Source organism: Zonotrichia albicollis, chromosome 3, assembly GCF_047830755.1.
Source record: "Zonotrichia albicollis isolate bZonAlb1 chromosome 3, bZonAlb1.hap1, whole genome shotgun sequence".
Lineage (NCBI taxonomy): Eukaryota > Metazoa > Chordata > Aves > Passeriformes > Passerellidae > Zonotrichia > Zonotrichia albicollis.
Genome location: NC_133821.1, coordinates 107,410,127 through 107,436,674, shown reverse-complemented (window position 1 = coordinate 107,436,674; position 26,548 = coordinate 107,410,127). Strand labels below are relative to the sequence as shown.

The 26,548-nt window shown below is 36.7% G+C and overlaps 1 protein-coding gene across 4 annotated transcripts in view; it reads left to right on the top strand.

The window, feature by feature from the left end:
- Positions 1-26,548, top strand: part of SMAP1 (small ArfGAP 1) — a 91,408-nt gene that overhangs the window by 24,484 nt on the left and 40,376 nt on the right. For 2 of the 4 annotated variants that reach the window (XM_074538445.1, XM_074538444.1), the window contains exons 2-6: positions 2,504-2,637; positions 3,341-3,426; positions 6,361-6,436; positions 18,598-18,672; positions 22,727-22,807. In XM_074538445.1, coding sequence (XP_074394546.1) covers positions 2,504-2,637; positions 3,341-3,426; positions 6,361-6,436; positions 18,598-18,672; positions 22,727-22,807 — 452 coding nt within the window. The remainder of the gene's footprint in view (positions 1-2,503; positions 2,638-3,340; positions 3,427-6,360; positions 6,437-18,597; positions 18,673-22,726; positions 22,808-26,548) is intronic. The other 2 variants (XM_074538447.1, XM_074538446.1) reach the window with 1 other exon arrangement.

Here is a 26,548-nt window from a genome sequence, read left to right as displayed (position 1 = left end):
ATAGTGGTTGTGTAAACACCCTATAGGGATAGAATCTTGGACAGCACACAGGTGCTACAGTTAAACCCCTTGTGTCCCTGTAGTAACCTGATCAAAACTGGCTCCAGCTTTCAGGAGACACGTGGGTTATACTTCAAAGGGAAAACTGAAGAAGCTGTTGGGTACACAAGACTTTCTTATCTATTTCTAAACTGTCATGGCTAGATGAATCTTTTGTATAAACTGAGATACTCGATCTATCTTGGTGGAATGGCTATGAAGGTTTTTTAATTAAGTTTCTTCTGGTGCTCTATTTTAGCTGAAACTTGAAAATTAATAGGTTGAGGTAAATGACCTGCAAAACTCTATCCTGGAGCACTAAAACTAAAAGTGGTATAAATTTTAAGTGAGGCCTTCCCATAATATAAATCTGCCAAGTGTGAGCATTTTGTGTCTGTAGTGTTTTATAGGGGGAAACAAAAAGGCAGATCAATAGGTTGCTAGTTGTTGTAGTATTTAGGACACATTGCAAACAGTCTCACCAGTCTTACCTGACTAGTAGTAGTTGTAATGTAAAATTGCCATATGGGAAAAAATGTGTTAGGTGGGTGAGTAATTCCTAGATCTTTTGACCCTTAAAGTCTAATTCTATGATAGTAGCACTTACCTTGAAGTCTGACAGTTATTTTAATGATTATGTTCTTAAAAGTCAAGCAGTGAGATCAAGTGCTCTGACTTTTTGAGATATTGAGCAAGATAGATTCAAAGCTAGGTGATTACCCAAAACATTGCTAGTATTTCTGCTAGTAAGAGTAATGCTTCTTGCAGCAAATGTGGGGATCTGTGAATGTGTCTTGGGATTTTCAAATACCCTTGCTAAGGAATGGAGTCTAACTAAAAGGATTTCTCCTGTTCCCTTGTTTTGGCTATTGCTTGAGCAATGCTTAAACACTATCAGAGCTTTTCTTTTCCTGTTCTGTTCCCCAGAGTTTAAAGGCTGAGTGGGTGTGCAGGACATGCAGCTGAGAGGTCTGCTGACTGGAATTGATCATTCTATGCCATTGTGGTAAAGTGCTCAAGCAACAAATGCTCTAGGAAAGGAAGAAAGGACAATTTGGTTATAGTGGTGTCCAAAACAAGTGTTGTGGGTGCTGAAGCACAGCTTTCTAGGAAGTGGCTGGACAGCTGCCTGGCCATGGGAAGTAATGAAGAAATCCTTCCCTCTCTTTTTCCCCACTTTTGTCTGCAGTTTTTGCTTCACTTGTAAGTGAAGCAGTCTTCACTTGCAGACTGTTATCTCAGTCTGCAGGCCTTCTCACCTTCCTGCTCTTTTCTCCCTGCCCTGTAGGAGAGGAGAGTGAATGAGCAGCTCTGTGGGTGTTTGCCAGCTCAAACCAACACAGTCCTAAGCAAAAGATCAGGAGAGGGAAGCAGAAAGCTCTTCTGTAGGTCCCAGGAAAGTGTTCATTCAATATACTGATATTGAAATGCAAACAGCTGCAGTTGCAGGAGTGGCCTAAGGGCACATTTGTCTTACAAAAGCAGAAAATAACTGCTTGAAATGTTTTCCAACTCTTCAATATACCTTCTTGCTTTTGATGGTAATTATTTAATCTTGGAACTCCTTAGAGCTCAGAACTAGATGGACTTCAGAGTAGTACTTTTAACAGTGGTGATGTACAGAGCTGGAATAAAATTATATAAATGTGTTTAATTAGAGAATGAATAGTAGTTTCAAGGGAAAAATCCTAAGTGACAATGTGATAATTCAGGCCAGCATACTTTAACTGTCTCAAAATGCAAGCACAGTTGAGAAACAATGGTGGTTAGTAAATCATCCTGATTCTGTTAGAAAATCCATTTGGCTGTGAATGGTAGTTTAGAAGTCAAGGATACTGGACATAATCAGGTTTCCACCCTTCTTAGATGGATATTTTTATCAGCTGGTTTTGCAAATCTCTGCATAAGCATTTCCTAAGAGCTTGTGTGCTGCTGTTGTAGAGCCTATGCTATAGGAGGTATTTGTTGCATTAATATAAGATTGCCCTGCAGTTAATTTCAGTTATCTTATATTAATGTAGTAAAGTAGTGATGCATGTCTTAAGAACCTTCTAAATGGAAAAAAGGGAAAAAAGTAACAACTTCTGCTTCTTTTGTTGATGCTTCATCTAAGGCATAGCTGTAAAGATTATTCAAGATGCAAGCAAAAATCTTATTGCTAGTAAGCAAACTTTATAAACTCTGTTTGTTGTATTGTTTTGGAGATGGGGAGGTGGACACAACATACAATTTCTAGATAAATCTGACTGGTTAATGTTTTGTGACATTATTTAGAAGTAGAAATCTGTGAATAAAATTGTTAACACTGGAAATTGTTAAAAGTGATAGATATTCTAGAGAGGCAGAGGTGAGCCTTTATTTAAGCCTGTTGATTAGTGTTGTCAATATAGAGTTATGCCAGAGAAAATCCTCACAGCATATGGAATTTTGAAAATAATTTATTTATTTCCTCATTCGTTTTTAGGACCAAGATGGGCTTCCTGGAACACTGGTGTTTTTATCTGCATCAGATGTGCTGGAATACATCGAAATCTTGGGGTTCATATATCAAGGGTCAAGTCTGTCAACTTGGATCAATGGACACCAGAGCAAATACAGGTAGAATATCTTCAAATATGTTTCCAGTTTGGAAGGTATGTCAGGAGTACTTCTGAAAGGATTTGCATTTATCATCATGCCCTGCTTACATGTTTTACAATCCTATTAGCTTTTGCATGTGTCATACTTCTACTGTAGTGAGCCTAAGTTCATAAAACTCACTTCAGAAGTTGGTTTGCCTCTAATTTCTGTATCATTTTAGAGGTGTTCTGCCTCACTCCAGGGACTCTGGAAGCTACTTCTTGGTTGTATCTGTAGAAAAAGTGTTGTAAGCCTTTTAAGTAAGTATCAGGACAGCAGCACTCCCATATCTGTGTGATGTCTGGTTGTGTTCTTTTGGTGTATCAAGCACTGAGTCTTCCAGGTATGCTCCAGTCTGAAGCCTCTTCCTGCCATCAGGCAAATTTTGTTACTCTTTGTCTTCCTGGTCTGAAGAGCCATCCTGAGAGATCAAAGCTTGTCTTTCCCTGGGTGGGCTGGTTCACACTGCAGACAGGATCCATGTTGCTGGCTTTGTCCATCAAGGCTGGGCAGGCAGCCCTCCTGTGCCGTGCTGGTATCTCTCAGGACCTATGGCAACAGGGAGCTCTCCAAGTTAAAAACTTGGGATGGCATTTAAGCACTCCACAGTAGCATCCTGACTGTTTCAGAGTTTAAGCTATTGATAGACATGAACTAACTGTTTTCTACCACTTTTCCCTAGTGCATGCAGGAAATGGGAAATACTAAAGCAAGACTACTCTATGAAGCTAATCTGCCAGAGAACTTCCGAAGACCTCAAACAGATCAGTATCCTTTTTGTTTGGGCTTTCACATTGAAATGACTTCTAATGCAATTGAGATGTTATGACTGTTTCAAGGAACTGCTACATTTGTCAGCTTATGTTATTTATTTCATTGATATTGTTGTATAAGAAATGACAGTGGAAGTTGAGAACAGTTCAGAAAAGATTTAAATTACTTCAGTCATAGCAAATCTACTTCGTAATGAGATTTGGCAAGCACCATTTATTTTTGCTTTCAGAGGAGGTGACTTCATAAATTCCCTGTGTGTAGGAAGTTAAGAGTGATACTGGAGAGCTCTTGAATATTTTCTTTGTCTTGAGTAACTGCCATCTGAAGTTTAGAAGCATTTGATCAGGAAATAATGAGCTGAATGGTTCGCTAAAAGAAGCCATTGCATCTTACTCCAGTGAAGCATGGATTTCTCTCTAGGTGACTAGCATGGAAATTCATAAATAAACCCAAGCTCTCTCAGGGCCACCAGTTGTGTTTGTGTGTGATTGTCACTGTGTACCTGGACAGGAAGGGTTGGAAGAAAAGCAGTCTGCTGGCAATAACTTTTCTCATTAAATACCTTTACTGAATCACTAGGATAATATATAATGGCATTAATTTAGGTCTGGGATTTTTTCTTGATTTAGTGAAGTTACTCCATAGGTAGGATTTACTTCACCTGATCTTATTGTAACTCTTTAATTATAATGAGATCCTAAACATCTACTCTTAAGTGAGCTGAGTCCCCAGCTACAGGAGCTGATAAACAGACTTAGTTGTAACTTGATCTTAATTTGCTATATATGAAGATGATTCTGGTTCTTCTGTTTATTAGATACTACACTCGATATAACAGAAGATTTTTTTTTTTCCCTTTGAAAGAGTTAGACTTGTTAAAAAATGCACTTGAGCAAAACAGATACTTTTTTCATATTCTAGAAGCTTTTGCATTAAACATACATCCTCATAAGAAGAGAGTGAGATAGCACCATAGTATTCCAGCTGTAATATTCTGTAACTTTATTTTAGCCATATGATTGAAATATTTTGACTAAAACTTACTCAAAAATGGAACTGAGGATTTTTTTTTTTTGCTGCAAGTAACTTAAATTCACTGGTGCTACTGCAGGAAAAGAAATAATGCTTTAAGCTTTTCTTGTCAGATCAGACCAAAAGTCTAATTTTTAGACTTTCAAAATAGTTCTTTTTTTCACACTCTATGCCTTGAATTAATTACATACCCTTTTGAATAGTTGTGGACTAACTGGTGGACTTAGTCAACTGAGTATACTTCATTGCCTGTGTTTTCTTTATTAACACTGTATTGTCATAAGAGGTGATTGCAACAATTTCTGATTTATTTCTCAATTTTTGCATAACTTTGGCAGCTACTTACCTACTTGGCATTCATGACAAGCTGTTGTGTTATGGATGTTTTTTGTTTTTTTTATTTGCCCATTGTATCACTACAAAATAGTAGTGATGCTTTGTATGTCATCAGCGTTCTGCTTGTGAATATTCTTATATTCTGAACATTCTTTTGGATAAATGTTGAACCTATTTTGCATGTAATGATCAGTTTTGTATATGTTCATATATATATTAGTGTTTAACTTCTCATAGCACTATAATATACTTCTAGTTTTAAGGTAGTAAAGTGGAGACACAGGAGGAATGTGTTTGTGGGATCTGCCAAAAATTTCCTGCTAAAGATCCCTCCTCATTTCTGCTTCTTAATCACAAGTGACCTTTCTAAGCTTTTTTTTTCCTTCCCTGGTACTTGACAGGGATGTTATTGTATAGAAACTAACTTTTAGGATCATTGTGATTTTTTTTTTTTTTAATGAAAGCTTTTTACTGTTGAAAGATGTTTTTTCCAGCAACAATAAATAATTTTTTCACAGTATTAGTACTAAGACAGCTGTACCTTCAAAGTGCTCAGGATGCCCTTTGCAATTTATATATATTTGGAAAGAGGTAGAAAGCAGTGTTTTGATTTTTGGAACTTTTATGAAACTGTCTTCAGGTGACATTTGCATACTGTTTGAAACTATGATTTTTGAAAATATAATTTGATGCACAGAATGAAGGGACTGAGTGCTCTGAATTCAGTGTTAATCTTAGGACACAGTATGTGGAGCTAAGAGTATCTTTCCATCAACTGAGGAAAAATGCTTTGGAAGTCTGAGGCAATGAGTCTGAGCTTCCACAGTTGCAATATCAGTTGTTGAATGGATAATCACATTGCTGGACAAAGTAGTTAAAATTTATTCTTCAGATCCTAGAGAGTCAGCTTTACTAAATGTAAAATATTCACATTGCTTTGGATGAGCTGCTTTATGAAGCTGAGAGAGTAATTGAGGAAAACAACTGGCTGTCTTTTTTGTGTTTGAGCTACTGAGTTGTCATTTCTAGTTTTCTACAGCAATATGCTTGCTGCTGTTTCCATCTTTGCTTCAATATCTTTTTATCATTAATTATTTTGGCTTTTTTTCCCCTTCCACAGCAATTTTTGTTTTAACAGGAGACTCTCATGGAGGACTTGGTCATCTCAGAGAAGTGTTTATGATCAGCATTTGATAAATGGTATAACATGCAAATCAGAGAACAGGTACATACATTTCACCTCTTTTATAAAGTGTTTTTCCCCAAGTTAAGATGGTAAACTATAATTATTTACCATATATGAGTACCATTGTTCAAGTATTTTCAGTCCTACAGCCATGTATAATAAAATAAATACCAGGTGAAAATGTCCTTATTGTGAAACACTGAGTTACTTTTAATCTATCTTTCTCATATTGTTTTCTTCAGAGATTAAGCTGATTAATTTTGTGTAATACAAAGAAGCTCACTTTGGGCACTGCAGCAGCAGTTGTTCTGTGTAGAGTGGTTGATGTTACTATTTATATGAATGCATATTTTCCTTAAACTAGCTACTTCCAGAGCTGTGGAATTTTTCATCAGGGATAAGTATGAAAAGAAGAAGTATTATGATAAAAATGCAATTAATGCCTTCAATGTAAGTAAACACTTTAACCAAGAATTGTCACTTTGTTTTTGAAAGCTATGTGAGAGAAATGTAGTGAACATCATGCATGTTAAAAGGTCTTTTACATTTGAAAACATTTTGACTCAGAGCTAAGTGCTTTTTTCTCTGTCTTTTGAAGACTATTCCTAGGTTCCATAAATTTTACCTCTGTCGTCTATTACATTTATATTGGCAAAGCATTATGATCCAACAGGTTTTATGATCCTTTGTTTTATGGTTTTCCCTCATGGGTATTTCTTTAACAGTACCATTTGAGCCTTTTTTATTTATCTTTTTCCATATTATAGGGGTAAGATAGGATTACTGTTTATGGTGACATGGTCTTCCCTCATTCTCTGTAAACCTTGATGAGAAATCCTAGGGTGTTTTGAGCCCTCCTTCTGCTGAATTCCAGGATGTTGCGTGTGGTGAAGTGCACTGTAGTGCACACACAGGCAGTACAAAGAACCTGCTGTTAAATCCTGTAGCTGCGTGTTCACTACTGTAAGTTGGGGAGTGCTGCTCTGGCTAAGGAGTTTGAAGAATTTGCACCTTTACAGAAGTTCACAGTCTTCTTAGGTTTCTTTATTTGTTTTTTGATACATCTGTTTCTGGGATACATCATCTAGTTCATACATTTTTCATCATATAATTGTATTTATGCTTAAACATACACAGCTATGTACCTGCTTTGTTTAACCATGGCCTAACACGTAGCTTTACTACTCTGCCTTAATAGGCAGTGAACTTTTACAGGGACAAGTGCAAGTGTAGGTTTAAAGCATGAGAGTTTATGCTGCATTTCCCATTTGAGAAAATGGATCTTTGAATGATGGTTTCGTTTTAGAAGGGTAAAAAAGCAAACCTGGGAAGTAGAAAAGAGTGTTTCAGTAAGTACTGTTGAAATGGGGGAAAATTGCTTCTCTTAAGATGTAAGGTGCAATTGTGGTTTGAACTACAAATCGGTTACCCTTCTTCACTTTTATTCCAAAATATAAAGTAGGAAGAAGAGTTTAAAATTATACTTCCTTAAAAAGTTTTTAATACGCTCAACATCTTTCTACACAGAGAACCTTGGTGTCTAATGTAGCAGTTCACTCCTGCCTTAATATGTTTGAAGGAGTAATTAGCTTTATCATATTGCAGAGTAAGATGAATCATTTACCTGCCATAGCAGCAAGGATAGAATCCAGACAAGCTGAAGAGATACATATGTGTTACTGCTGAGTACTTTTCTCCTAGTTGGGCTTTTCTTTCCTTGACTAGTGTAAATGCTGTAATCTTCTTGGGAACAAAATCTGATCATACAATATTTTAGCAACAGATGAGTCATACACATTCAGAGTCACCTGTGTTTTTTGAAGACCACAAGGCATCAGGTTTGAGGTGGACAATCTGTAGTCACAGTTGTGGCAGATCCTAAAGTACATGACAGTAAATGAGCTGCACAAGGGCAGCACCTGCAGTCATTGTGTGATGCTTGTGCTGGGTTACCCTCCCTGGCTCTGGCTCTCGTGTGCCTGTAGTGCTGCAGCTGGTGGCCAGTGATTTTCTTTCTCCTGGGTCTGGGCCTGACAAGGAAGAAGAAGGGAAGTTGAGCCTCTATTCTGCCTGTCTGTACTGTCTGGTACTCTGCATTTCTGTTCTTCTGGAAAATTTCTTCACTGTACTTACATTTGCAGAGAGCATCTTGTACCCTATTTTTAATCAAAATTAGTATTCTTGGTGGGACACACGAGCTTTTTAGCATACTTTTTGTTACCATCTTTGAAATGGAGACGTCTTCATCTTGGATTAGGACTAATTTAAGTTAGAGATGCATGCATACATTGTCTTTTCTTAAAATTAATCCCTTCTAGGTATAAGCAGATGATATAGAAGTGCAGAAAGAGGGTTGCAATGCCTGAGGGTCACTTTCCTTAATGTGGTGCTTTCACTGAGGTGTCATATGAAAATTTAAGGGACTTTCCCAGAATCTATGTATGTTTCAAGTTGCTCATGGAAAAAGCTTCCCATAGCATAAATGTTGTTTTGAATAGATTATTTTAAAAGATGCAGTACAGTATTTCTCTTAGTGTGATTTTGGTGGGTTCATAAGCTTTTCAAGTTTGTCTGCCACTACATCTCTGTCAATGTATTCTGTGTGCTGAAGCCCAGGAGTATATATCAAGGTTCAGTTGTTGACTGACAGGATTCATTTGTTACAATGAGTTATGAATGTCTTTTTTTGCAAATCTTCTATTTTATTATTCTTAAGTATAGAAGATCTTTTGTTCTATGACAAGACTGTTGTATTACTAAGTTTGATTTTTAGAATTGCACAGTATAGTAACAAAATTAGCTAGTGCAGAGGCCAGTAGTGCCATGCAGACTAAAAATATGCAAATATGAACTTTTTTCATGGTTCACTAAAAAGTGATGAAGGATAAAGCTATGGACAAAAAAGGCATCTATGATTTTATTGGCTAATTACATTTAAAATAGAATAGGGCATTTAAGTAGAAATCAAATATACATTAGAATAATCTAATGCTGACTGAAAGCAACTGGACTTTAAAATCTTTTAAATCTACTGAAATGCGTATTATCTCAGTTTTCTGATGTGACATTTTTGGAAAAATGTGAGAAGCTTGTTCTGTATCACTGTTCAGGACTACATGTGTGGTATAATTTTCTCAGCTGTTGTAAGTGGGTTATCAGTAAATAGTTACGCTCATTTTCTTGCTTAGACCCAGTGCAGGCTTGTGGCTAATTTACAGAACGACCCCAGAGGCTAATACCCTGGAACAATGTATGTATGTTTGTCCTGTGAATAACACATGGGATGTGGTATTGTTTATTGGAAAGAACTGGTTTTGTTCTTTGAATAATCAGCTTAGGAGCAGCAGTAGCTGTTGGCAAGTAAATGTATTTTAAATATCTTCAGCATATTACTATTGTCCTGGAATCAATTTTTGCTAGACCTCATTCTTGATTTTTAGGCATACATAAGCTATGAATGATGTATAGCATAGAATCTAATAAATCCAACTTCAAATAGCAGTGGAACAATTAGGGCATCTTTATAAATGGTGCATGCAAGGTACAGTAACGAGCAGTTTCCTGTGCAATATGCTGTACTTTTGACTTCATTTATTCTTGAAAGCTTCCGAAATGTAAGTGGGAGCTTGCACTGCTTCTGTAATCAGCAACAGACAGTTGCCATAGGTCAAGTCGCAGGAGGTGATTTTGGATGACAAAACTACCCTTCAGGTAGTACAGACATGAAACTGGGAATACCGTTCCACTTCGGAATTGTACGTGATCATCACTTTGCAGCACCTGCAAATCCTTTTATAGTTGTCACAGGGGTTTTTTTGTACCCAGCAATCCTAGAACTAAAGGGTAAAGCATGAAGAGCAGTTTCATCTATAACCAGCTTAGTCCTGAAGACTGGTAAACCTTGTCTTTGCTTTGGACTCTCATTAGGCTCCCTATGCTCCTTTAGTTTGTCTCCTGGAACACTCTTAAAAGAGCACAGCTTGCAATTACATAAAAACTTTCCCCAAGAATCTGAACTTGTATGCTTAAATAAATTACTTAATTGGCTTTTTCAGAATGGTTGCAGGCAATATAAGTGAGGCAAATATGAGCCCTGGAGAAATGCTCTGGAGTGTGGGGTTTTATGGAAGTAATGTCTGAACAGAATATTCATCTTGACTGACAATCTCTGTACTGAGTCCCAAATACTTAGCATTTCTATGCAACTGGTTATGTGGAGGAGCAGTTATTAATGAGGTTCATGATCTTAGTGACCAAGAGAAGTGGCAAGTCCTTGTTTTAGGTTTTGTGGCATTACTAAGGATCTTCCAAACTTACTGGCCTAGAGGACTTCAGCTTTGAGGTAGATGTTTACAGTTTATCAATAAATAAAAAGGAAATGTGTCATTTTTAGAACCAAGCTTCCAGAAAGAGTAAAATCTGTCTAGAAAGTGCTGTACTAGAATACGCTGTAAGAACTGCTGGGGTTATTTCTAGAGATGCAGGACTGCACTAAAGAAGTTTTTTCTGGTTCACAACCCCAATAATTGAATTTGACACTATGCAGCTAAGTTAAAAGTTTACTAAAGTTGCGCAGAGATTCAGAAAATCAAGTTTGAAGCAATCATACTTTCTCAATTAAAAAGAAAAATTAGCACCTCCTATTTAATGTAAAATTAAACTTGTAAAAAGACAATGTTCCTTCAACTCTTGCTTATTTTTTATCTAATACAATGATGCTTATGCTTTACAAGTAATGAGGAATAGCAGTGAGGATAAAGGTTAGCTGTGTAAGTATCATCATAAACAATCTCTATGGCTTTTAATAAAAATAAGTATATAGGAGAATGTATATAGGAATCACCTTATTCAAATTGGATGATGATTCAGCTGAAGTAGATTTCAAATACTTTCAGTCTCAAAAATTATGAACTGGTACAATCTATTCCACTACATGAACTGGGAATATATTATCACATCCTGACAATGTTTAGAGAATAGGAAACGAAGTTTCTGTATTTAAGAAAGCATGTGAATTATGTATGGAGCAGAAGTTTTGTGTAACTCTTAAGTTCACTGAAGGAAAAGAATTATGGGTCTACATTTTTCATGTTTTCCTAAGACATTGTGTATAATTTAAGAAGTATGAACTTAGACAACTGGCTAAAATGTGATGTGCATTTAAAGATTGTGATGGCACATTTTCCAGAAAGTTATCTTAAAGGAGATGAAATCTGTAATATATTTACTGCACTAAAATATGTTACGTAGGCATCTTAAGATATAGAAATTGGGGTATGAAAGGCCACATGAACATTTCAGTTTATAGTAGCCAGCATTCAGAAGTATTCAGTCATTATTGTGGAGGGACTGGTTACCAGTTACCCCTCCCAAAAGTGCAGAAAAACAAACTGGGGTTTTTTGTGGTCGGAATCAACCGATTAGGAAGTGTTTTTAAATATGGTTGTCAAGATAGGCATCAGTAGGGAGCACTGAAATACCTTACAGGATTATAACTTCAAGGTGGGGGTAGGGAAAGCAGGGTAAATTATTTTCAAGATAATTTTGATAGAATGGATTAAATTGTAGATTTGCAGAATGTGAAAAACACCAATCACTTTTTTTTTTAATTTTAAAAATTTTATAGTAGTAAAATGGTTATAAAAATAGTAATACAATTAGAGTAATAATAATTTGGACAATTTGAATTAGGACAATATGAGACAATATGAGACAAAGAGTTACCGAAGTCTGGGTACCTTTTTCTGGGCAGCCCAAGCCCACCCGTTAACAAAGGATTAACCCTTAAAAACAATAGCCGGTTGCATATTCATACACTTCATACATGATGCATAAATTCCATTCAAATACAGGATTCTACCTGGTCAACTTCTTCCTCTGAATCCTAACAGTGCCTTTGAGGCAGGAAGAAGTTCATTTCTTCTGATAAGAGGGCTATAAAATTCTTTTTCTCTGAAAGATTTAGGTGTCCTATGGCTGCTATCTCGCTGCGAGTCCTTTCTTTAAAAAAAGTATCCTACATAGCATAGTTTCTATTTTAACATTTCTTATAACCTAAAAGTATGTTTAACACACTACTTAAGAGAATTAATACAGCATTACTTTCTAACACAACACATAAAATATTCGTTTTAATATTTGGGAAAAGCCAGTCATAAAATACACATTAGTCTTTGTTCCCTGCTCATTCCCCACCCCAGTTTTCTTTCCTCCAGACTAAACAGTCTGAATTCACTAAGCCTGTCCTTGTCTGAAAGGTGCTCCAGTCCTTTAATCGTCTTAGTGTATCTCTTTGCTGGATTTGTTTCAGTGTGCCCCTTGTCTCTCCTGTCTGTACTTGTGAGCCCAGAATTGGCCATGGGGCAGGCTTGTATCCAGCTTGTCCACCAGAATCTCCAGGTCCTTTTCTGCAAATCTGCTTTCCATCCACTTGATACTGAGCCCATACTGGTGCATGAAGGTACTGTACCACCAGTATGGTGCAAGGATTGGCACTTTGAACATCAGGTGACTCCTGATGGCCCATCCATCAGGCCCTGCTCTGAATGGCAGGGCACCTCTACAGGGCATGAGCCACTCTTCCTGTTTGTACCCTTTGCAAACCTCTACTCTGCACCACTGCATGGCTCATTGCTGAAGAAGTTCAATAGGGTTTGCCCCAGTATCAGTGCCTGGGTGGATCACAAGTGACAGCTCTTCAGCAGCACTTTGCCAAGCAGTAGAATAAATGAAGGAGTTTGGGAAGCCAGACTGGATTTTTCAGTAAGCCAGCTGCGATCCCAGTAGCTCCCACATGCAGGTCTTGTTTTCACCACTTCCATAAATACTTCACACAGCTAGACCACATAGCTACAAGTTGCTATGTGCAAGTAAACAAAACTTTGGCAAAGATGAAATCTCTAGTGACTACCTTGCCAGTTTAACAGGGATCATGAAAATGTAAATGATCTTGCCTGCAGCAGAGAAAGCCACTTAGGGGAAAAGAAGGTATTGTTCTGAAGTGCAGAGAAATTCTCACTAAAGACAATTTTACCTGGAACAAATGCTGAAAACACTGGTTAGGCTGGACAGGAGAAATGGAGGGCAATTCAGTAAGAGATTAAAAGCATCTGTTTTGTTTATCCAGTGTCAACATTTAACTAAGCCATGGTGACTCTCTGTAATATCTCACAGAGGTGGTTATCGAAAGCAAAAAATTAGTAACCTAAAAAAAAGTGGGCAACAATATGTGTGGATGTTCTGGGTTACAGTTGTGAAAAAGTTTTTTTTTCTCAAGTCTATTAAATATATCTGTATTTCCCAGAACTTTGTATAATTGTTTCTATGTACCATGTAAATGTTACAAATGTCTCTAGCTCTCCACATGTTCAGAACTACAACTGGCTCATGCATAAGCATCATCTATTCCTGTAATTAGGATGGTGACTCTGAAGAGATGGAGGAGTGCTGAGTGTGTTCACAGTATTGACAGAAGAGCAGTACTGGCTTCTTTCACAGCCAACCGCTGCTCTGTTTTATGCAACACAGGATTCTGGATCTCTCTTATGGGTGTCCAGTGTTAAGCACAGGATAGGGGAGTGTTGTGGTTTCACCCCAGTCAGCAACCAAGGGCTGCACAGCTGCTCACTCACTCTGCCACCAGGATTGGGAAGAGAACTGAAAAGGGTAAAAGCCAGAAAACTTGTGGGTTGAGATAAAGATGGCTTAATAGGGAAAACAAAAACCAGGCACACAAGCAAAGCAAAACAAGGAATTAATTCACTGCTTCCCAAGGGCAGGTAGGTGTTCAGCCATCTCATGCGTAATGGTGACTTGGGAAGACAAATGGCATCACTCTAACTGTCCCCTTTCATCCTTCTTCCCCACACTTCAAATATTGAGCATGATGTCATGTGACATGGAATATCCCTTAGATCAGTTTGGGTCATCTGTCCGGGCTGTGTCTCCTCCCAGCCTCCCATGCAGCCCCAGCTTCCTCACCAGGCTGGTGGTACAAAAAGCAGAAAAGGCCTTGGCTCTGTGTAAGCCCTGCAATCACAAAAGCATCTCTGTAATTAATCAACCCTGCCTTCAGCACAAATCCAAAACACAGTCCTCTACTAGCCACTGTGAAGAAAATAACTTCTACCCCAACCAAAACCGGGACAGGGAGACATTTTAATAATTAAAAAAAATGCCATGCCAGCTAGCCTTAAGAGCTTCCAAAAATTCCTAGGTAAGTGTTGTTAATAGTACATTAGTATTCTTACACTTCTTTTGGTATTTCAAGAATAGACCTCTTTAAAAAACATCAAGCAATTGATTTGTGTGTTTATATCCATTTACTAGCAGTCTATAATTGCTACTGCTTTAGGATAAATTACTGATTTTAGTATTGTCAACATTTGTTGGAGATACATAGTAATGAAGTCAAAAGTCTGCTGAAATCAGAAAAACATATGCAGCAGCTAAACTTAAAACCTGTCAAATGAAAGCAGAATAGTCCTCTTCATTTAGGCTAATTCCCTGCATATTGTGTGTCTATAAACTGGCCACTCGAGGGCACTTTTGTATTTGGTTCAGCTGCAGACTTCCTGAGTGGTTTGATAACACACTCATTCTTTAATGTCTTGAATCTTCTGCATGATAGCAGCCTGCATTTTATATTTAAATGGAAGCTTAGTGTAGGCTTATAAAGCTTCAACTTTGAATCCTTTTTAATAAAAGGCTGAATAATGACATGCATTACATCAACACTGGATTTTGGAAAAACTACAAATAAAAGCAGGTGAAAACTTTATGAAGTACTTACACCCTAACGACCAATAGTGTTTGTGTGACTTACATAGCATCACAAACATGTCAGTACAAACTAAACTGAAGTAAAATCATTCTTAGTTTTTGTATGTTATGTTTTCTGATAACTTCATTTAGTTCTTGTTTAAAGCTTACTTTTTTTTACTTGGAATTGTAGTCGGGTCAACAGACTGCATCAGGACATTGGGCCAACTACTGTTTGTGTTGTTGCTTTTACACAAACTGTTAACTTAGCACGTATTTGGGTAGTGCCACCACTAAGTAACAACAGATAATACAGAAGTGTTTTAGGGAGGAAAATGGGGATGGGTAACACATTTACATGTAAAAGGGGCTGGGAACTGGACTAATACTGTAAATCTGCAGATTCTTTCTTTTCTGATCTTACATTTTTTATGCACCAAAGGGTTTCTCAATGAGCACAGGTGAAACAAATCTTACAGTACTGTTGCATGTGTATGTAATTTCTTGCTTAGCACTAAAGGTAGCAGATGCTTTAAAGAGTGTATTGAATTTCATTGTGCAGAATAGTTATTTTTGCTGTAACCTCTTTCTAAAAATGAGTCACAAAACACAAACAATGGAAGAAGATTCAAGAATTGCTAAAAAAAAGAGACCTCAAGTCTTCTGGTCTGAAGTGCAATCAAAATCTTGTGGAGAAATATGAAAACTTCAGAGACAGCTCCTTGCCATCCTTCTTTGTTTTAGGCAATTCTGAGTTTCTTAATCAAAAGATGTAACTACTCCTAAGTTAAAAGTTTAAATGATGTATTCATATGCTAGTTGTCATTCTGCAGTACATTGGTAATGCGCACAATCACCCAACTTTATTCTTTTTCTGGCAGTATGTATGATTTGTTACAGAGGTCACTATTTGATACTTTAAGGTGCCAATAATCAAAGATATCTTTAGTTGACTGCTTTTCAGAGCATAGTGCAAACATGTTGTCAGAGTAGATCAATGTGTGCTTTTTCACTTGGATTCTGGAATAGGGTAGGAAATTGCTTTTTGGATTTTTCATGGAGAAATTTAGGTGGCTGTCAACCAGCATTGCCAGATCCTTTTCTCCCAGGGAAATTTTCCAGTCACTCATCTCCAAGAGTCCCAAGTGCAAGAGATGGAACCTCCTTGTGTTGAACCCTGTGCTGTTGGCCTTGGGCCATTGATCCAGCCTGTCCAGATCCCTCTGTGGAGCCTTCCTGTCCTTCAACAGATCAACATTCCTGCCCAGCTTGGTAACATCTGTAAACTGAATGATGATGCACTCCATCCCCTCATCCAGATCCTGCATAAAGAAAGATATTAAACAGGACTGGCCCCACTAGTGTCTGGCCACTCTTTGGTTGTGACTCCATTCACCACTGCTGTCTGGGCCTGGCCACCCAGCCCCTGTGTACCCAGAGAATAGTGTTCCTGTCTAAGCCATGAGCAGCAAGTTCCTCCAGGAGAATGCTCTGGAAATTGGTGTCAAAGTCTTTGCAAAATTCTAGGTAGACAATATTTACATGTTTAGCTTTGTCTAGCCACTCGGTTTCATTTGATTTTTTCATTCAGCTTTCCTTATCTGGTGCAGCCTGGTAGATAACAAATTCAACGTGATGCAGTGATGATAAAGCTGTTCAGCAGCTCAACCTTGTACTGTTGCTTGCATTATGGAAACTTAATCTGTTCTTTATACGTTGTAATGTGTTTTCTCTTAAAGATTAGCTTCAGTCATATGTCTTTTGTTCTCTGGTTTAGTTGAATATTTGCATGTGTGAAGTATGCTTTCAAGTGCTCTTTTTTGCCTGAAGTGGTTGTAGTGATGCTGGCTGTCTTTAAAAATTATGCTTGGGCATTTCTCAACTTGTACATCCTGTTCCATATCCCAGGCTAGACAGCAACTGCTTTTCACTCTGTCTCACAGCTCTGTCTGACAGCTTACGTGACACTTCTTCATTAGTTCTGTGATTCCATTACTTGATTGACAAAACTATGATAATTGCTTTCAGGCCTTCATAGAATTACCTTCTTCTAAGTTAGATAATCCTTTATCATATGAAGAGGATTTGAAGATTAAAAACTATTATGGGAGGATGGAGATTGACAAACACCTACAGTGCTGATTTTCCCCCTAACCCCCTAATGAAATTCTCTCTTCCATGTTCTGTGTGGCAAGTAGCTGCTTGCTACTGTTACCTGCTGCTCACCTGTGAGTGCTGTCAAGCTTAAATTCTCCTAAAATATGTAGTAAACAAAAGAATGAAAAAACTCCAAAAATCCCACTTGTTAGCAGCTTGAAAGATGATGATTCATTATCAGAATTTTACACATTTTTATCTAATTGAAAGCTCAGAAGCATGATGTTCGAGTACACAGTTCAGGGTATTGTGTAGTTACCTGATCATTTTTCCGGCATTATTTGGTTACAATGTGGTGCAGTCAGAATAAACAGGATCCCATGTTCCTATAGCAACAGAATGCTACTGTTTGTGAAACTGCATCATTGCAGCAGGTTTATCCATAACTCTGCTAATAACCCAAGGAATATAAAACAGTAAACTTAAAAACGAGAATTCTGTTTCATATTTCTGCAGATAAAATTTGGTTTTAAAAATTAACTTTATAAATATCTTTCCTGCAGCTCTGCACCACCTTCCAGCATAGACATAGGTTTTTTTGTAAAAATACTAAATATGTAAATTCTATGAATATTCCAGCTGTATATGTAAAGAAACTGGTAGGATTTTCTGTAAGAAATATTGGGTATTTAGACATGAGATATGATGGGGTTTTTTATCAGCTTTCAGTTTCCATTTAGTGCAAGCTTCTTTTTTTAAACTAAGTAAAAACATGTCATTTAAATTGCTTATTTTGGTCCAATATAATGACCTACTCTGTTATAGCTTCATTTCTTTCTAAATTTTCCTTCTAGATAATAGATGTGATACAAAATAGTGTAGAAGTGTCAGCTTTATAGCTCTGAAGATCATCTACATATTTGGAAAATTATTTCAGTTTTGTTTTTATAATAAGGGAAATAGCAAGATAATGTTTCCATTAAAGTAATCAGCTATGCATAAAAAAATTGGATAGGAAGATGTATGAAAATGCCTTTAGGGAAATCCTTTTTTTTTGAGCAAACTGTATTTGTTGCATATTTAAGTTACACCTTTTGGAGAATTCTGGAAGTCTAGTGGTGCTAATAGCAATTTTACATACCAATTCCTAGAAAAGAAGTGTCGCTTGTCTGAGATCCTTCAACCTGCTGCTAAGATGTGGCTTTATATTAACCCTAAGCTCTTTATGTACTTGGAGTGTTCTTAGAGAAGAGTTAATTAGAACTTTAATTAATGTATAACTTTCAGAGTTATTTTGCATTCCTCTTAATAAAAATATTCTGTTGCATTGAACAAGAACAAAGGCATTCTCTTCTCTCCCCCTCCACTGGGACAGTCTGCCTTCATGCTTCAGGACATTAATATTTCAGTAGTTACACTGGATAAAAATTGAACAATGGATGAAAGCTAATTATTTTTCTTAGGCCTTTGATATGATCTTATCCAGGTCCATTTACTTGCATTCTCTCCTAGTGAATTTCATTATAAGTCACACTTTCCTTCCTGAAACATTTCCTTTAAATATTGTACTCAGGAAAAAAAAGAAAAAAACAACTTTGTCTCCTCTTTATGTTTCTTCTGTGTCGTGTAACCACTTCCATCAATATTATTAAAAAAAAGGAATGAAAGTCATGTCTCTTAGTGGCCTCTACTGCCTCCCTTCCCAGCTGTTCTTGCTTATTTTCTTTCTCATTTCTTTCCTCTATTTTGTACAGATATCATCTGACGCTGCTCAGCCTTTGGCATCTTCTCCTTCTCTGCAAGCTGCTGCTGAGAAGAGCAAAGCAGAGGTATATTGGTTTTGGGTGTAACTCTTATCAGATTACTGCTTTGCACAAATGTTTACATCTCTATAGAGTAGTTTCACTGAGGTAACTGGAGAGTTTGAATTGCTGTTAATCTTTCACACATTTGAAATACATCTCTCCTTTTTTCTTGGACTAGCTAAATGAAAAGACCCAGCAGAACTGCAAAGTATGTGTGTGGTTTTCACTTCTTGGTGTTTGTATGTCAAAATTCTGGTTCACTTCTGATTTGCTGTCACAGAATTGTGGAAAACCCACTTAATTCCCAGCTAATAGGTATGAGTGATACTGTCCTGTCTCATCAGAAATAGTTTCTGCTATCTTTTTTGGTATTACTTGCTTGTTCCAGGTTCTAAATTATCAGTATTGTTCCATCCATTTAGTTCATTCTCCTTGGAGATAAATGTAGAATTAATTTGACTCATAATGGTTTTAATATGTTTCTGGCTGAGATATGTGTGTGTGCTAACACATTTACTGTTTAGATGGGTCTTTGAGAAGCATAACACACAAGCAAGTAGTAGATGGGGCATCATTTATATCAACTTTCAGTAAATGTCATAATTTGCAACAATAATAAAATGCATATTTAGAATGTGAATATCCAGTGTTAGCTTCTTTTAGATACTTCACTCTAAACTGAGACTATACAATATATGAAATAATTTATGATGTGAACATAAATCAAGCCTTTTCCTTCTAAATACAAAAAAAATTGGACAGAAGTTATAAATTATTTTAGTTCAGCTATATTTAAACATTAATTAAAATTTAAATGTCAGTGTCATGGACTAAGATCACAAGCCTTGTTCAATTTGTCATGTGTTTTAAGTTGTACCAGGAGTAGCAGCAGGCACTAGGAATGAAGCTTGCCTTTACTTTCTTATCTACCTCTCTTGGTGCGTTCACACTTGAAAGTTCTTCTGTGTAACTAGAATGCCATGTTATTAGAAATGAAACTTGGAAAAAAATTAATAATCTTTGCTTACAATTTAAGACCAGTATAAAGTCAATTTAATTTTATTATCTTCATAGTGCTTTTTGACTACTTTTGCAAGTAATGAAGCACTTGAGTTGAAGCTCTGGCATGAATGCAACATCTGAGAAATGTTTTTATTTAGTCTGAATTCATTTTTATCTAATGGAGCTGAGGCAGAAAGCTTGAATATTGAAATCAGGAAGTGTGAAGATGAAGGACTTGTGGCTTTTCAAGTCCACAGTAAAAATTAAATGAATGAAGATAAAGTTGCTGAGAATCAAGACTCTTTCTGTAGACTCTGTAAGGTGTGAAGGAAGAAGCACAGGAGAACAGTTTATTTTAAGTCTTAATATATTCACTATTAAGTTTTTAGAGATTTGTTAAGGGCAACAAGAAGCATATATTTATATTTGGTCACATTTACAGAGTGTTTGCCATATGATACTAGCTGCAAACCCTCCTTCTTCTTGAGTCCTTGAAAAAGAAATGTTTCCAGATACTTTTTACTCCAGAAGTGAGGTTTCTTTGACAAAACATACTTTAAAAGTACATTGAAGTCAAACTGGAAATCAGAACATACTGAAAAATTGCAAAAACTTTACCTCTGCTTTCCCTTAAATATATTTAAGGAAATTTAAGGTACTGTGATTGAAAGGTAAGAGTACTTGTATGACGCTTCAAACAACCTTTCCTGGGAGGAGAGGAATCAAATCATAGAATTGTAGAGTCATAGAATGGTTTGAGTTGGAAGGGCCCTTAAAGATCATCAAGTTCCAGCCCCCTGCTATGAACAGGTTGCTCAAAACCCCATCCAACCTGGCCTTGAACACTTCCAGGGATAGGGGATCCACAGCCTCCCTGGGCAATCTCTTCCAGTCCCTCACCATCCTCACAGTAAAAAATTTCTTCCTTGTGTGTAATCTAAATCTGCTCTCTTTCAGTTTAAAGCCATTCCCCCTTCTCCTGTCACTGTCCTGCTGGAGTCCTTACCCATTGTTCCTGAAGCTCCCTTGAGGCACTACTATACTTCAGAGAGAGGTGCTCCAGCCCCCAGTCATTTCTGTGGCCCTTCTTTGGGCTGCAGTGGGTCCATGTCCTTCTGATGTTGGGGGTCCCAGCTGCAGAGGAAGGGTCTGTGAGAGCAGAGCAGAGGAGGAGAATCATGTCCCTTTGACCTGCTGGTCACACTTCCTTTGATGCAGTTGTCTTCAAGAGATTACGTTTATTTAAATTATTCAGCTTGAGAAGGTTGGAGCGGGATGTGGGAACAGAAAAGGGAAGACTTCAAAAAGTTGTTGCTGTGGCAGTGTAATTTGTGTGTATACCAGAATGCTGGTTGGTACTAGGGTCAGTGAAACAGTAGTGGAAGAAAGGCTGAGCTTCATTGAAAGGCATGGCTATGCATTTGTAATCCTAGTTCAGTAAGACTGCAAGCCTCAGGTTGTTATGTGACCTCAAAATAAAATACTGCTCTGTACTTGTCCCAGTCATACAGACATTTCTTGAACACCTTGCATTATCACAGGTGAGAAACAGCATTGGCAAGGCCTCTCGTTTGGACCACTGTGTTCACTTTTGTGTTCTTTTACTCAGTGAAAACTAAGTTGGTCTCTGTTTCTTTTCATCAAAACAGATGTCTCAAATTTCCTTACTGGGGTTTCATGACTGTGGTCATTGCTTTCTGTTGCTTGTGTGCAGGTGCTTGGTGTGATAGTCTGATTTGCCAGGAACTGAGTGTTCATGTTAATGCCTGGTGAAATAATTCACATGGGTTAGTTGGGACTTGAGTAGCCCAAATCAATCTGGTAAATATGGTGAAAGGTTTGAAAATGGATTACTGGAAGTTTTGAAGAATGTGTTACTTGGATCCCTCTGTGTCCAGTCACCTCCAAAAAATAACTTCAAACAAACAAAACCACAAACAAACAAAACCCCCAAAACAACAAAAATCCAAAACCTTCATCTGAGTGTTAGAACTATATTAAGTGAATAGCATGCTATAAAAATGTTTAAATTGTATGTACTGGATGTTAAAAAAAAAAAAAAAAAAAGAAAAAATATTCCTTACTGACACAAACTATTAACTGTTTTCTTTTTAATACTGGAGCTGCATGGACAGATCTAGCCTGTCAACCTTCTGCCTAATATTGGGAAACTTGTAAACAGTAGCTTTTCCTGAAACAAGGCTGTTTTGAAGCTTTGAACAAACGGGTGTAAGTCTAATGGCCAAAAGAACATTTAGGAGCTACAGTTTCATCCATTTAGTGTTGAAATATACTCACCAGTACTACTCTGTAGGTGTACCAGGTAAATGCAGGCAGACTAACACTTGTCAAAGCAATTGCTAACCTAGCAAGTCTGAATCTTCTTCATGTTATTCCTTAAGGCATATTTTATGCTTTGCTTCAGTCAGATGGGTCAGTAATTTTGGCATATTCATTCATCAAAAATTGAAGTGAAGAAGTATCTGTAATGTTATTATGATGCATTCAAAGTAAAGGGATCTTTATATTTTCACTTTCTGGAACAACATAATGTCTCATGACTCAGCTGGCCTGTCATATGGCCCAAGGCAACTTTTTGACATTCGGGAGTATTTTTTAGGACTACTAGATTGGCTTTTAAAAATTAGTACCTTTTTGCAGAAAGTAGAATGCAATTTACCTTAATCTAGATCTTTGGTCAAAGCAGCTGACATCCACCCTCAATGACAGAGGCTATCAGAATTAACAGAGATACTTATACTTGCAGATTATTTTTCCTCTTCAGCTCTGCTTAGCTTAGGAGAATCAGTATTGGTTCTTTTTTCCTTCTGCTTATTAAGCAGAAAAGCAGATGAGCAGGTAAAAAAGTGAATTTCTTGAATTTAATCTAAAAGTTACAATATTTTTAATATTAGTAGTTGAGCAAAATTAGTCACTTCTGGAAGGAGACCAGATAAAAGCATAAACTATGATTTAAAAGGGAGTAACTGAAGATCACTGTTTATAGTCTGTGTGACTATAGACATTCAATATGTTTGCAAATTGGGTGGTAGCAAAATGCTTTTTCTTTTTGCAGAAGGAAAAAGAAAAAAAGAAAGAAGAGAAAAAGAGAGAGAAAGAATCAGAAAAACCATCAAAACAGTTAACAGCTGAAAAGGTAAGAAGAGTGTCTTTTTTTTCCCACTTAATTGAAAATGGCACATAGTATTAGATATGTTCAGAGATTTGGGGAAAAAATTAATGTGTATGTGTATATGAGTTGTGATCTGGTTAATCCACATGAATTTTTTGCTTGTGCTGTTGCTTGCATACAAAGGTTGGTTGGCCATGTGATGAGGAATGTGTTCAGAAGAAGAGGGAAATGGGTTAAGCTTTGTTAAAGCTTAGGCTCAGACCATAAATCTAATGAAGTTTTTTAAGATCACAGGATAGTCCTGAGTTAGGAGGGACCCATAAGGACCATCAAGTCCAGCGACTAAATGTACAGCCTGTATGGGGATTGACCCCCCAACCTTGGTGTTGGTGGCACCATGCTCTGACCAGCTGAGCTAAAACCTCAGGGTCATGGACCACTGCTATTCTTGCACAGAAAATTGTCAGTTTTATTGAGTCCTGTATTATCATCTAATACTGTCTTTGATAAATTAATATATTTTAAACACAAATGTAAAATCTGTAGAATTTAATTAGTAATTTTAAGTAACTTAAAAATTTCCCACTAAGATCATGTCAACAAAACATGATGAGCAAACAACTTAAGGTGCTTCTTTCCACAGCCATGGTAAAGCATAATGAGCAGCAGTGCAGGTACAATTAAAATTTCATGTGCAGTTCTGCAGAGTTAATATTAAACAAAAATTAAATGAGTAATTTTAGTATTAAATATATTAATCTCTTTTAATAGAAATATTGTCTTTCTGATCTTGTGAATCCATTAATATGTTGAGGTCTGTAGTGTAGTCTGAAGAATGCATTGGAGTCTCCATCTGTCAGTTTATTCCCCCATATTGCTGTGTTACAATTATGAAAAATGTTGTGTGTTCACAGACTATGATTGCAGATGTATTTTTAATTCAGTTTTCAAATAGAGTATTTTTTCATTTTACGTAATAAAACAAGATACAAAAAAAAATATACATACTTGGAGAGGAAAAAAAAAGCCCCTCCCCAATAGGAATATCATTTTTCTTAAATTAGAAAGCAAGAATGAGTTAGTGCAGAAGCAGGTTTTCTTATGACAATTCCTGCTGCTTCACTGAGCTGTTGTTATTGATATGGTACAAGGTTAAAGAAAATTTATGGATGGGAATAAAAATATTAGAATTGTTGATTACTGAAGCTTTATGGGGGTGTCCAGCCAAGTTAAATGTTTTATTTTGGTCCTTATAATAATATACTTTAGTTATAAAGGCTAAAAACATTGCTGTGGTTTGGAAACATTATCTTTCTAGAGCCCCAAAATCTACTTTTGGACTGGGAGAGAGGGTCTCACTTTGTAAGGATGCGTGAACTTTATTATGTGGCTGGAAATATTTGGTTATGTGAGGGGAAGTGACAACAGAGCATAGTTTCAGCTGAGGGATTATCCTACCACTTGAAATAAAAAAACAATTCTAATGCCACTGATTAGATTTACATTTGAAAAGTCATTAGATTATCAGTTAATGATTAGACAAATAAAAAGAAGTATTTTGATTTTAAAGGCTTGTACTACAAAATGTGGAATTTGGTAAATATATCTGTATTAGATAATCGTGCTGTTGTAACAGCTGCAAAATGTTTGAAGCACTGCAGCATATTTTATTTCATTATTAATGTGTCAGCATTGACTGCTCAAATGGAACTCATCTCTGTGTCATCTTTTCAATTTAAGACATTCTTCAAGCTTGAGCTTTTAAAGGATCATTCATTCAAAATAAGCTGCTTTCACACTGTAAATTTTATATATCTTAAAAGCCTAGTTGCTTTCTGTAACCCAAATGAAGGAGAGCTGTAGCATGTGTTTATTTCTGCTGGACAGTGTTGGTGAGGTAGAAAACAAAGATTTTCTTTTCATACATGGAATAATACATTACTGCTTTTGCAGTGTGTTTCTGCTTTAGGAAGCTGATAAACATTAGTATCTCAGTAATAATGATGCACTTCACATCCAGGTAGAGAACTGGCTGTAGGATGTTTTAAATATTGCCTCCTGGATCAGCAGGGGAGTGCAGGCATCTTGACCATAGTATTTATCATGTTTTCAGCAAACACATCAAGCAGTAGATGGTTACTTTTCACAGTTCCTGGAGGAGGAAACAATATGAGAAGTCTGCACACTTCATACTGAAAGTCACAGGTTGCCTTTAGTACAGGCATGGTTGATATCCAGTCTAGTTGTTCCAGGCTTGGGAAGTTAATTAAAAATATGTGAGCGAGCAACTTGCAGTTCTGTCGCAATTTTGAGACTTCTTTTAGATTAAGGTAATTCAAGCAGTGTTTTAACTATCCTATAGAAGAATCAATAAAGATGGAAAACATTAGAGGTGTTAAACTGGTAAAAAGAATTCATCTTTTTACTAGAGAAAACTTCAGATCTATTATTAAGTGTCATGTACTCCTATAAGCCTTCAGTTCCTAATGACTTTGATTTTATCTTTTGTTGAGATTAAATTTCTTAACTCAAGAATATACATCCTAAAAATTTAAAATGTTCACATTCAATTCTCATGTTCTTATCTCTGCTTCATAGAGTTAATTTGCTCCTACATCCATTTAAGTTCTTTCTCTTGTCACTAACTAGATCCTTAGTCTTTAGCAAGCTAAATGTCTAGCATGATTTCTTTTGCATTTTCAAATATTACTGAAAGATTCTAGCATAGATGTAGTAAGCTTGTGATCCTAATATTACATTACTGTGTCAGGCAATTATGGCATAAAAGATACTTTGTTGATTATCATGCTTTGATAAACAAAGACCACAATCTTTTAACTTATTTAATAATAGTGAGTTTTCTTACTGAAACTGCTTTTCAGTAAAGAATCATCATGTGCTTGATGTTGGTTTCTGGGGAAATATTTTTTTTTGTCTCTCACATTGGAGAATTCAGACACAGTAGAATTTCCTCAAGATCAGAGAGATCCACTGCAGAATAGTGAGTAGCGAGGATACTTGCTTGACTCTGTTTTTGTGGGCTGTTCACTTTGCTGAGATTACTGAGATTACTGCTGAGATTTAACATAACAAGATCTTACTATGTCAGCTAGTGATTGAGTCTAGTCCCGTGATTAGCATTTTATTACAAGCAGCCAACAATAAGATATTCCACATCAAATCTGCAAAACTCTTAATAAAACACATGACATTGCCAGGCTACTGGCAGCTGTAAGGATTTTTTCAGTCTAACTGAAGAAAGTTAAGAAACTTGCATAAGTTACCCAGGGTCTTTCCTCCCTCTCTCTCTATGCTCTTTCCATAACTGCAGATCTCGTTTCCTTAGTGCTTCTGCCTAAAAAAACCTTATCCTTACAGTTACTTTGAATAAACAGGGAAAATACTGCAAGAAAACTGCTGTAACAGTTATTATGTAATTTTTCATGACATGAAAACTGGGGCCAGGTTATTTAAAGCTGAATGTTCACTCAAAGCCCAGCTTGTTTGCAAACAACAGAAGTGCAAATTTTAGCAATATTAAAATGTGTTGAATTGCAGGAATAAATAATTGAACTGAGCTCATTGAGTGCTTCTTAATGTTTCCTATGGGCCAACAGCAGGATAATAGCATAAGACAGACTTCCATGTAGTGAAAGCAAGTTTTACATGTTCTGTAGAGACAGTTAAGATTAAGAGATTTTAAATTGACTAAAAAAGTAAGTCTTATGTTGCAAGAGTGCAGTTTCTTAGTGGGGAGGGGAAGAA